Here is a 12,610-nt window from a genome sequence, read left to right as displayed (position 1 = left end):
ACATGCTTTCATTGAGGCAATAAAGTGACTTTATAGTAGAGCTATTTTTAATAGCTTCTTCTGACTTCTGAGCAACTCAATCCTCCCAAACGGGCTCAAGCGTTCTGTCAGCAGAGCTGCTTAGCGGCTGAATGGAATGTTGCCTCAACTACTCTTATAACTCTACAACTTTTTATCAACACATGTAATAAATAATTCAATTCAACCACTTGGGCGTTTAGCATGACGCAAATCCAACGAAGAAATCTTAATTCTATTATCAACTCGGAATTAATGTCAATTCATAGATTTATAATTTTAAATTATTGTAAGTGCACAGTTAAATTGAGAATTCTGACGTATAATGCAGTCAACTTATAAAAAAAACTCATACTTTACGTTGTTTCTTTATGATTGAACAACCGACAAGGTCCGTGGCGCTAGCATTGTTCTTTGTCTAAATACCTCTAAATGAATAAATACTGTCTTATCATAAGCAAAGTCCGAATTCTTTTCTCTACAGACATGGGCTTCACCGTACGGAAAAATACTGTGGGAGTTGCACCCAGCGTTGCCCAAGCAAAGTGGCAGAATGTTGTACCTCACTCGATTTCAGGTCAGCCATATATAGTGATGTCAACGCTATTCTAAAATCCGAATTCGATATTCGATATAATCAAATAGAATTCGGATAATTCAAATATATAATTGGTTAAATTTGAACATTTTATTTTTATCGAATAGCTAATCTGATTTGAATTCGGATATGACCTGATTTGATTCGATAAATATTCGAATTCGACCGATTATTTAATTTTTATATACATTATATATAATATTTTATATAATTTATATATTTATATATTTTATATTAATAAAATATTTATTTTCATATTTATTAATTATCTAAAATAATTAACTAATCGAATTCGAATCGAATATTCGAATATTTAATCGGATTCAGATAGTAATTTTCAATATCTGTTGGATATTGAATCAAATTTGGATATCGGATTCAAATTCGGATATTGCCTGGTCTGATTTGAATTCGATCTGTTTACACCCCTAGCCATAGCCACCCAAGACCGAATTTGCTCCTCACACCTGGCACCTCACAGGCGTCGCACACGCACATCCTATCATGCATTGGGAACATCTCCTGTAATTATTGGCTATTATTCATGAGAGATGTTCCCAATGCACGGCGGATGTGCCTATGAGCCGCCCATTTGTGAGGAGCAGATCCCGTCACTAGCCACCTAGGCAAGGCTAAACTGAGATGTGCACGTTTCAATTTGTTCTCCTTTTCGGCTTCTCCAGTCGAGTTCAGATCTACTTCTCACAAAGCGTGTCTCACATTGATGTCACAACATGTCCTATTTACACATCGGGAACATTTCTCGTGGGTGAGGCCAGTGTGAGCATTTGGGATTTCCTATTCACTTTTCCTACCCACTCTTTACCCGTCGTGAATTGGAGCCACACATCTTTATTATGAATTGAGAGATGTGTGACTCTAATTCACTGCGAGTAGAGAATGGGTAGGAAATCTAGGTTCCAATGCGAGGTGTGCTCTGTGAGGAGCAAATCCCAATGTCCTGTGGATGTTGGAGTGTTATGGTCATTTAAGAGTTAGGGAAAATTCTGATTAGTACCCGTTACTTTGGGCTTAGTGTCACTTTGGTCCTCCAACTTTAAATCACGATAATTTAATATTCAATTTAGAACATACCAATTTAGCACCTATTGTTAACCACCCGTTAAGTGACATATAAAAGACACAAATACCCTTTAGGTGTCATCTAAATTTTTTGAGAAAATTCCCGATTAGTACCCTGTACTTTGGGCCTAGTGCCACTTTGGTCCCCAAACTTTAAAACGTGACAACTCAGTATTTGAACTTTCAAAATGTGTCAATCTAGTACTTGTTGTTAACCAATCCATTAATCAGTCGTTAAGTGACATTTGACAAACGCCCTTTTAGTGTCATCTAATTTTCTTTATCAACCATCCACATGTTGATAAAAATGAACATTCTCAAATCCTTGCTTCTTCTATTCAAGAAAGCTGGGGTTATATCTCAGTGGGCATTCTAGTGAGTCCAATTTTCTTAAAGAGAAAAGGCAAGGATTTGGGATTGTTCCTTTTTTGTCAATGTTTGGATGGTTGATAAAGAGAATTAAATGACACTCGAAGGATGTTTTTGTTTTTTTAAATGACACTTAATGGCTGGTTAATGACAGTTATTAGATTAATACGTTTTAAAAATTCAAATACTAAATTGTCGCATTTTAAAGTTTAGGTATCAAAATGGCACTAGATCCAAAATACAGGATATTTTTTCCCTGGATACTAATATGGAATTTTCCCTTTTTTTTTTTTTTTTTTTTATCAACCATAAGAAAAGTGGCGAACAGCACAGCTGTGAATGGCATTCTCTTTCATATTTGCATGACTTTTTTTTTTTTTTGTCTATTTACGCATTTATCCTACTTATGACATAATATGCGGAGAACTCATTACATCGTTATATCCAATTTCATCATCTCCCGTCCATGGGTAAGTCTAGTTTTCTGAGCTCTTGCAATTTTGACCGAGAAAAACCAATGAAATGACTGTCTCAAGACCGCGTTGATGCCTAATCCTCCGTAGATGGTTCACTATAAGACGATTCTTGCAATTTAGTACAATTTCCAATAGATTCTGGCATTATCCTTGAAAATTGATTACTACAGAGCCACAGAGAAACGAGATCAGTCGTTTCCTACATTCGACGGGATATACCAATGAAGCCATTACTATAGAGATAAATTGTGTTCAAACGTGGAATCTGGAACAAAGACTCTAGTATCTCTCCCACTCAAGCAAAGATAAAAATCCAAGCTTCCACAAGTTTGCTAATTTTCCAAGCACATCACCGGTGAAACCATTCGTAGACAGATCCAAATATTCAAGTAGACTACAATTGAACAACTCTGCGGGGTTCAAACCCGAGAAATTGTTGCCATTAAGGTCAATCGTCTTGAGGGATCTTAACTGGCCAATCTCCGGTCTCAATGAACCAGAGATTTCCAGACCCGATAGGGTCAAGGGATCTTAACTGGTCCACTATAAGCTTTGCAGTGTCACCGTCCCGAGCAACTTGACTTCAAGAGGGATGGCTACAGTGGGATGTGACAACGAGTTCGAGTGCAGTGGCAGTAAACGGACACCGAATGACATGTGACAATAGTGTCAATATGGATACACATGAACAATGTCTTATTTCTATCTAAAAGGATGAGCTGTTTGCTTTGCATTTTGATAAGTTATTTATTCAGTTAAATGCATTTATCTTAAGTTTTTCACCAAGACAGTTCATTGGATAAGTGCATTTATCTATATTCTTTAAATTTTCATGTAAATAAAATAATAATTATTTTAATTATAAAATTTTATTATTAAAATAATCATTTTTGTTCCATTCAAGTATTGATAATTTCTCTCCAAGTGCAAAAGTTATTTATACACTTAGTAGACAGGTATCGGTTAAGTGATACCTAATAAAATAAACTTTTCCTGCTCTCTACGTAATTATAAAAAAAAATGGTAAAATTTTTGGTCAATGAAAATCAAAATTGGATTGACCAACTTTTCTCTCTCAAAATCCCCAAAAAAACACCCCTAAAAGTTAGTTTTGTCATTTTTAAAATATTTAATTTGCATATATCACATATACTAACGGTTTATTACCGATAAATATTAGGTCGACACATTTTAAAAGTTTAAGACTGAATTATAGATTTATAACATTTTAAAATTCGGAACTAAAATGACACTAGGCCCATACTAAAATGATATTAATCGGGAATCTTCCCTAAGAATTATGAATTGTTATTTGTTGAACAAGTTATGTGGCTTCAATTAATAATATTAATTAATTATTCCAACAAGGACCATTCGATTCGAGCGGTTAAAGGGGGCAATTGAACTCCAGCAGGCAGCAGCCTTCTGATAGCTCTTACCTCTTGTTTCTTCCTCTGTTTCGAAGACGTAATAGAAATTTGACTTCGGCTGTTAAGCAGCGTTTGCTGATCTGATTTCTCCGGCGATCTTCTCTACTTTCCGTCGAGTTCCCACACGATTCTTTACATTTTTCCGGTGAGGAATCTACCGAGACATCGGAGATATTCGAATTGTTTCGAATAATTCCTCACCTCTCACTATTCTCAAGTCGCAATTTTTATCAAATCACGGATTCGTTGTGCCATGTTTACTTCCAGGTTCTCCTTTTTTTGCGTTTCGTTATGGATGGATGTAGACATTACTGCAAAAGTTCCAGAACATATATTTTTTCGCTTTGTTCTTATTCTTAATCAATCCTTATTTTTCTTACTTCTCTCTTTCTTGCGTTTTGTTTATTATGCGCTCAGGATATGTGGAGCTTGTCTTCCTCCCTCTGAATGGAACGGAGAATTTCATTGAAACCCGGAGTCCTCTGAGGAAATGAATTTGAAGAGATTGTGAAAATGGTAACAAGAAAGGTCGGGAAGTATGAGGTCGGAAGAACGATTGGTGAAGGAACTTTTGCAAAGGTTAAATTTGCACAAAACACGGAGACTGGAGAGAGTGTTGCTATGAAAGTTATGGCCAAAAGCACTATACTTAAACACAAAATGGTGGATCAGGTAATTATGGTCTTCATATCTTAAAATTTGGTTTTTTATGCAACCAGCTATAGAACATTCTTCTTTTACTTAATGCAACTCCCGGAGTTTTTATTTCAAGTTATTTCTTCTTCTTTTATTTTCCTATTTGCTGCTGCTTTCATGCAGTAGCTGTCAGTAGGACTTCTGATTGTTATATGAATTGTGTACTCATCACCTGTCCTCTGATACTTGGTTGTTGAATGGAGTGCTTTCAATGTGATTCTAGTATATACTAGATAACTTTCGTGCTCAGTCACCATGTTATACTGGGTAATCAGGCAGGATTGGTCATTTAGAATCAGACTAACCGTAAAATGGGCCTAGGGTTGCCTCGTTTTATGTTTCAGCATGCAAAGGGGCAATCTCTGTAGCATTTTGTGCCTATGATGATCACCAATATTCCATCCAAAGAGGCTATTGAAGGTAAAATTTAAGTTCTTTAAGAAGATCAACACTTATTCTGACTATCATCTAAAATTCTAGATGGACAATCTAAATAATGAAGCTAAAGCTTAGTTTGTCAAGGGACAACCTCTGTAGCATTTTCTGTCCATGATGATCACAAATCTTTAATCTAAAAATGTTGAAGTTAAAATTTAAGTTCTTTAAGAAGATCAATGCTTAGTTTGGCTATCATCTAAAATTCTAGATGGACAAGCTAAAACAGTGAATCTAAAAGTAGCAAAATTAAACATGAATAAGGAGGAATTAACTTTCACATTTAGGACTTCTTTCAGAGTCACCTTAGTATAGGCTTCTACAAATACTTAGTTTTCTGGTATTCTTGATACAGTTGGTACAGGCATCATCTTATGCTGTTCTGTCCATTTTGTGCTTTTGAGCTTCATTCATACCTTTTCTTCTCCATGTTCTTTGTTCAGCTAACTTCTTTATGAGTTGGATTGCAGATTAAGAGAGAAATATCTATAATGAAGATTGTCAGACATCCTAACATAGTTAGGTTGCACGAGGTATGACATTACATCTTGCTGTATGAATTATTTATATGGCTGATATTAATATATCTTGGTGTCATAATTGTCAAGGTATTGCCTAAGCAACAAGGTGTCCTTGATTAGATGCCTTGCCTGAAAGCCATGTATAAAAATATTAATAAAAAAAGCTGTGTAAAAATGGTGCTCACCTAGGTGATAAAAGTCACAAGGCAGGCACCTTATTGAATATTATTACTCTGATCATATACTGTTACCATGTATGTTAGTGCATCCTATAGTATATTACATATATTTATGCTTTGTTTAAGGATTTTATCATTAAAACATAAAAGAACCAAGGGTTTTAAGAATGGAAAAAGAGAGAAGAAATTGATAAAGAGTCTTTTATTTCTTTTTCTACAGTTTCTCTCTCTCTTTCTCGCAAATAGATAAAAGGGCTTTTCCATCCTTGTTCCTTTCCTTCCTTGCTACTCCGTCTCTTAATTTTTTTATTAGTATAAATTTATGGATTTATTTAGTTTCCGATGGTTTTTTCTTATGCACTTGGTCTATTAAATACTATGTTATAGTGTTGCATTTGAAATATTAAAACTAATTGATCTAAAATGATATTATCTTTTATATATGATGTTTTGTTATATTTTGAGAGGAAAATTAATTCTATTAATAAAGAAAATTGGTATTTTCAATTTATATGCATGCTGATTGGTATGTAAAATTAGGAAACTAACCTAGAATTTTCCTTTTCTTGTAAAGTTTTAGTGCCTAGGGGACTTGGCAATGGTGCTCCCCTGTTGCCTAGAATAGCCTAGATGCCTAGATGCTTTTACAATTATGCTTGATGTTGTGGATCCATTATCTTATAAGACTTCATCGGTATGTTGTAAAGCCATGTTTTGTTCTTACTAGTGCTTTTCTTAATGCCTTTATTGAGATGGGCTTTTTTCCTGCTCATTCTTTCTTAAGGTTTTGGCAAGCCGGACAAAGATATATATCATCTTAGACTTTGTAACCGGAGGAGAACTTTTTGATAAAATAGTAAGTCCTCTGTAAATCTCTCTTAAATAAATTGATGAGTGATAACTTTAATGTATATATCTTTGTTAATTAGAATTTCCTTTTGTTGGTTTGTGAAGGAAGTTGTTTTTGTTTATATGAATTATGAACTTTGATGTCATTTACATAAAGGGAATATCTAGGGTTGGAAGGTCTACCTTCGAGTTGTGATCACAGGAGAAAAGTGGTACAGCTCTTCACTCTACGGACATGCAAGGCGGTCCCTTTAGCATTTGTTGATTTGGAGCCTAGGACATATAGAACAGTTCTCTCTCTAACCCCAACCCTTGAATAAGAATCTTCTGTCACCTTATTCATCATTGAACCACCATTCTAGTTCAAATTTCAATTTCAACCATGAATTGATTTGAGCAAGAGGAAATCATTTTGCCTGAACCATTATTTGAACTTGGTGAGATGTTCCCTATTGATTATCTAAATATATTTCCCTAGCTAGTACCTACTGATAAAAAAATATATTGCATTTGCATGTTTGGTAGCTCAAATAAATGTCTAACTGGTACTACATTGCTACATTTTCTAGAAAGGTAGGTGTGATTCTTTAAAGGGATCTAAATAAATTGTAAAAGTTGTTAAAGAAAATCCAAAGAAATTATTTAGTTCTTCATAAAACATGCCTTTATTCTTCTTTGCTCAGAAGGAATTTGATGGATTCATTGTGAAACTCAGCAGTGTAGCATATGACAATTTGAAGCCCTGATGTGGGAAGGAGAGGCTAAGAAGGCTAAGGCCTTGTTTGGGAGTGGTTATTGTTAAAATAAGTGCTTATTCAAATAAGTACTTACCAGTATTTGGTGAAAAAGTGCTTCTTTCAAATGGTAGTAGTATAGGTATTTTAAAAATTATGTGGTGGGCCAAGATGGGTCAGAAAGGAATAATTGTTTTTCAACAAGTGCTTAAAAATAAGCACCTTCTTGGGTTCTTATTCAAAATGGGCTTATTTCCATGAATAAGCACTTATTGGGGCTTATTTCCCAAACACACATAAGTGCTTATTGGTATGGTCCCGTCCTAAAATAAGTGCTTAAAAATAAGCACTTCCAAACGAGGGCTAACTTCTTTGAATGCCATAGCTAATTTTTCAATTCTAGTATCTAGGTTTGGTTTAAGAAATAAGTGAACCTAATGCTAGCCTTGAGTTTAAGAAATAAAACTAATGCTAAAACCAGTGAACCTTAATCCACTGCCCTTAAGTTTAAAAAATAAGAACATTTTAGCAGAAGGAAGTGAAGAAACCAGGTCAACCTGTACCCAACCTGAAAAAAGTCGGGTTGGGTTAGGGTCGACCTCAACCCAACCCAACTTGGTCCAACTTGCACCCTACTTTGGGTTAATCTAAAACCATCCACTCCAGCAAACCCAACTTTTGAAGAGAGAAAGTTGTGGACAGTTAGCATGTGCCTCATGCTTTTCTTAAGGTCCTTTGTAATTTTTTTATATAATTAACATTCTTAAGAATATTACATCTGATGACAACTAGGATTTCTTGACTTGGAAGGAACTGTATCCCTCTTTCTGAAATCTTCTTCTTCAAGATGATTTTGCTCTGTAACTTCAGTTGTCTACAGAAGTGAGATTCTTCTTCTTACAGTTGTGAGACTCCATTATCTCATTTGTTTGACGAGTTGTTAATTGGTGGAACAGCCCATAATTCTCTTTTTCTTTTTGTTCTTTTTTCTTTACTTTTGTATTTCTGCAATTTTGTATTTCATGCTACACCTCTGTATTTCCACATGTCTGATAACCAATTACAGTTTCTTTTATCGGTGCAACAAGACAAATAATTGTATTGCATTCTTTCAAGGTTATATGTTATTTCTAGCTGGTTCTCTCCAAGTTCCCCTTATTTTATTTTATTTATTTATTTTTTTGTTTATCATTACACTGTCTTTAGGTTCATCAAGGAAGGCTTCCTGAGAATGAATCACGGAGATACTTTCAACAACTTATTGATGCAGTTGATTACTGCCACAGTAAGGGTGTATACCATAGAGATTTAAAGGTTGGAAACTTGTTAATGTTTTCTTTTCTCCTTTGAAAAATCATGATTTCTAGTTATAGGCCCTTAATTTTTATTTCCTTTCTCATTATCTGTAGCCTGAAAATCTTCTTCTTGATGCCGAAGGAAACTTGAAAATTTCTGATTTTGGACTTAGTGCATTGCCCCAACAAGTAAGCATGTCCTCCTACATTTGGTTTCAATGGATAAGTTTGCATTTAACTGCACACATCCTTTATTGCTTTTGATTACATCAATTTTAGGGAGTTGGACTTCTTCATACAACATGTGGAACCCCAAATTATGTTGCACCTGAGGTACCACTTTTTCTTAAGAACCTTTTGATATTATGCAAAATACATTTCACTTCAAGTTTGAGTCTTATATGTTTGTTTACCATTGTTGGTTTTCTTTGGTCTATGTGCACTTTCATGTCAGAATCTCTTGTACTTGAATTAAGTTGAATTTTTTAATTTCTAGGAGGTGAAGTATCAAATAAGAGGGCCTTTCTACATAATTAAGTTTAGTTTATGTAGGAGCATGTATTCAAATAATTTAATCATAATCAGATCTTAATTGGATAAGAGGGTCCTTAATTAGTTTATGTATTGAGTTTCTAAGCTATTATGCCAGTTATTAAAATCATGAAATAATACATTGTCTCAGAAAGCAGTCTTTCCACATTGGTAGGGTTGTCAATGGACTTTGAAAAGTCCCAGATCTGATCTGAGATGTGATCTGATTATTTTGAATTCAGATGATCCATTTACATAAGTGGATCAGATTCTGATCTAACTCCATTCAATCCGATTAAGATCTGATTATGATTAAATTATACATATTCATAAATAATATATAAAGTTTATAATTAACAAAATATATTATTTCATATTTACATAAATTTATTCTATATGTTAATGAATGATTATTTACAGTTTTATGTTTTCTTTATTTAAGAGATGTTGAAATGAGCTCGGATTAAATCCAAGAACCTGATAGGATCTGAATTGAAATTTGAGACCCGTAAATCCCCTTGGAATTTGGATTCAGATTCAGATTTGGTCTTTATATAAACAGATAAGATTTGGGTGTAACTGGATCCAATCCAAATCTGACCTGATAACTAAAGAGGGAGGTGACTTGATCATTTTCTCTCAAAAAATCTCATTTGGAACTTTTTTTTTTCATGCTATCTCATTGTTAATTCAGCTCTGTTTTAACTAATGTTTTCCTTAAGGTGGGTGACAAGAGGAGAGGGATTCTTTCCTTTGCATGTTTTGTGAACTTAGTTGGTTATCTGCTTTATTTAATAGTACTTGTCAATTATGCAAATATATGCTTAATTTTCACTGTTCCAATTATGGATGCAACTTCTTCAATCTTAATTAAACCTTTTTCCCTTTTAGGTGCTCAGCAACCAGGGTTATGATGGTTCTGCTGCTGATATCTGGTCATGTGGAGTTATTCTCTATGTTCTTATGGCTGGGTACCTCCCCTTTGATGAGATAGATCTTCCAATGTTATACAAAAAGGTAATCTGCCTTTGTGCTTTGAGAAATTGGATGGATGACATGATAGGATATATGTAATACTTAATTATATATTACTTGACAACTAATATGGATATAGACATGAATAAGGGTATCGGAAATGGAGGACACAATATGGGTATGAAGAATCCACTTAATATGGTGATACCATGCCTTAATATTTAATCATCATTTCTAAATACTTACATTGTCAAATTTGATTAAGCATGAAATATCTACCAAATTTTCAGTATAATTTATTAAAATAAAGCAATTGTGTAGTTTTTGAAGATTTCATGCTAAAAATTAGTCCTTGCATCTAATCATGTGGATTCTCTTGTTGTTCCATGCAGTATACAGTATCATTTTAGGTATATATCATGTTTGACATGGGCATGCTAAGCATGTTCAGGTATCTGGGTGTCATAGTTCAACAAAATTTTTTGAACACCTATACATATAAAATTATCTCTCTCTTTGACAGTAAACTTTTGAGCAAGAAAGAAGTCTAATTTCATAGTAGAAATTACTGGACATGCATGCTGAGTTTTATGTTGGCTCAAAGGAGATTTTGAAGTTTTATTTTACTGATTAAGATAATGGTTCAAACTTACCACTTCTTTGATAAAGACCACGGATTTTGAAACCATATTTGCTGTATGATTAAAGTTTGAAGTGTTGATACATATTGGTTTTTGAACCTACCGATACACTCAATACTGAGAGTTAGGCCATGTGGCCACTTTTGAAGAGTACCCTTTCTAGAGAATTCCTGGTTCAATTATTGGAACTTAAAAAAGTTTCAGTCTAAGCGAATCACCCCTTTGAATCTTGCATATCGTGCGTATCGATACTTTGAATCTTGTCCATGATAAAGAAAGCTATGAAATGATGGGAGCCGATCTACCCTTTTCATCTGGTGTCATCTGCTAAAGACTGCAGACATTGCAGTGCAGCTAAATCTGGAAGCTTTTCAGTCAAATTGTATTATGGAGCTCTTACCTATTCTGGTGATGAGACAGCACCCTGGTGGTGGATTTGGAGTCCCAAAGCTCCATACAAGGTTGTTTTCTTCACATGAACTGCTATTTTGGAAAAGATACCTACCATTGACCAATTACAGGTTTGGTCAACAGATGTTACTTATGTGGGTGCCATAATGAATCAGCTGGCCACCTGTTAATTCAGTGCAACTTTTCTTATAGCATATGAGTTCTATTCATTCAATTCTTCAATAGACAGGGTGCAATACCAGGGGACCTCCAGACTCTGTTTTCTTCTTGGCCAATACAAAGTTTTAACCAAAGGGGTAATTGCAAAGTGTTATGGAAGTTAGTCCCCCTTGTTCTCTTCTGGAACATGTGAAACTTGCAGGATATTGAAAATAAAGAATCACTAAATGAAGTTATATCAGGAAAAGTGGAGATGACTATCATTCTGTGGGAAAAGTCCCACAAGGAGTTTAAGAATCTCAACAATCAGTTCTTTCGCACACAATGGAGTCCAATCATTTTTGACAATTGCAGTGTCCAATATGTACTTCCCTTGCAGCAGGCTGATTAGTTGCATATTTTGCTTATTTTGTTGATAATTTTTTTTTCATGTAAAGAAGGCTACATACTTGTACATGTTTTGAAGGAAACCCTCCATCTGTTTGAATGCAATTACACATCATCATCATCCATGCCTTATGCCAATTGTATGGGGTCAGCTACATGAATCCTGTTTTTCCAATTCATTATATTTAAATCCATATCCACTGTTAAATTGTTAGTGCTTAAATCATTTCTTCCTACTTCTACCCTCCTTTGGTCTACCCTGAGCTCCTGTAGCCCCTTCAATATGTAACAAATCACTTCTTCTAACTAGTGCAGTTTGTGGTCTTCTATGAATGTACCCAAACCATCTTAGTCTGCTCTCTCTCTCTCTCTCTATCACATATTGGAGCTACTCCTAGGTTACTACAGATAACTTCATTCCTAATCCTATCCTTTTTAGTTTTTCCACTCATCAATTTTAGCATTTACATTTCTGCTGCATTCATTTTCTGGACATGTTGTTTATTGACTGCCTAACATTTTGTTCTATGATTATTAGTTTGTTATCTTCATTTAGGATCTGATTTTTTCTGGTTTATACTTTAGGCATAGGCACTTGAATAAATACATGACTTCTGAGATGATTGACTCACAAGTAGGACACTAAGGATTCTTAATAACATTACTAAGCTGTAGTCTTTATGATCTGGGATCTGGGTATATTTCTAATTATTCTTTTTGTTTCATTTATAGATCAATGCAGCAGATTTTTCCTGTCCACCTTGGTTCTCTCCTGGAGCAATGGCATTGATACGTAAAATACTTGATCCAAATCCTAAGAGTG

At 34.5% G+C, this 12,610-nt stretch overlaps 1 protein-coding gene across 4 annotated transcripts in view; it reads left to right on the top strand.

The window, feature by feature from the left end:
• Positions 1-3,809: 3,809 nt before the first annotated feature.
• The window catches only part of LOC148842947 (CBL-interacting serine/threonine-protein kinase 24-like), a 36,638-nt gene continuing 27,837 nt past the window's right edge, over positions 3,810-12,610 (top strand). Inside the window, exons 1-9 of one of the 4 annotated variants that reach the window (XM_088958014.1) lie at positions 3,810-4,241; positions 4,392-4,646; positions 5,576-5,638; positions 6,590-6,661; positions 8,595-8,702; positions 8,798-8,872; positions 8,963-9,016; positions 10,106-10,231; positions 12,520-12,609. In XM_088958014.1, coding sequence (XP_088814140.1) covers positions 4,488-4,646; positions 5,576-5,638; positions 6,590-6,661; positions 8,595-8,702; positions 8,798-8,872; positions 8,963-9,016; positions 10,106-10,231; positions 12,520-12,609 — 747 coding nt within the window. In that variant the 5' untranslated portion in view covers positions 3,810-4,241; positions 4,392-4,487. The remainder of the gene's footprint in view (positions 4,242-4,391; positions 4,647-5,575; positions 5,639-6,589; positions 6,662-8,594; positions 8,703-8,797; positions 8,873-8,962; positions 9,017-10,105; positions 10,232-12,519; position 12,610) is intronic. The other 3 variants (XM_088958016.1, XM_088958015.1, XM_088958017.1) reach the window with 3 other exon arrangements.

Source organism: Nelumbo lutea, chromosome 8 (genome assembly GCF_056320005.1).
Source record: "Nelumbo lutea isolate HS-2025 chromosome 8, American lotus-T2T, whole genome shotgun sequence".
NCBI classification, from domain to species: Eukaryota; Viridiplantae; Streptophyta; class Magnoliopsida; order Proteales; family Nelumbonaceae; genus Nelumbo; species Nelumbo lutea.
Note: the sequence above shows the minus strand (reverse complement) of the source record. Positions and strands in the feature narration are given on the sequence as shown.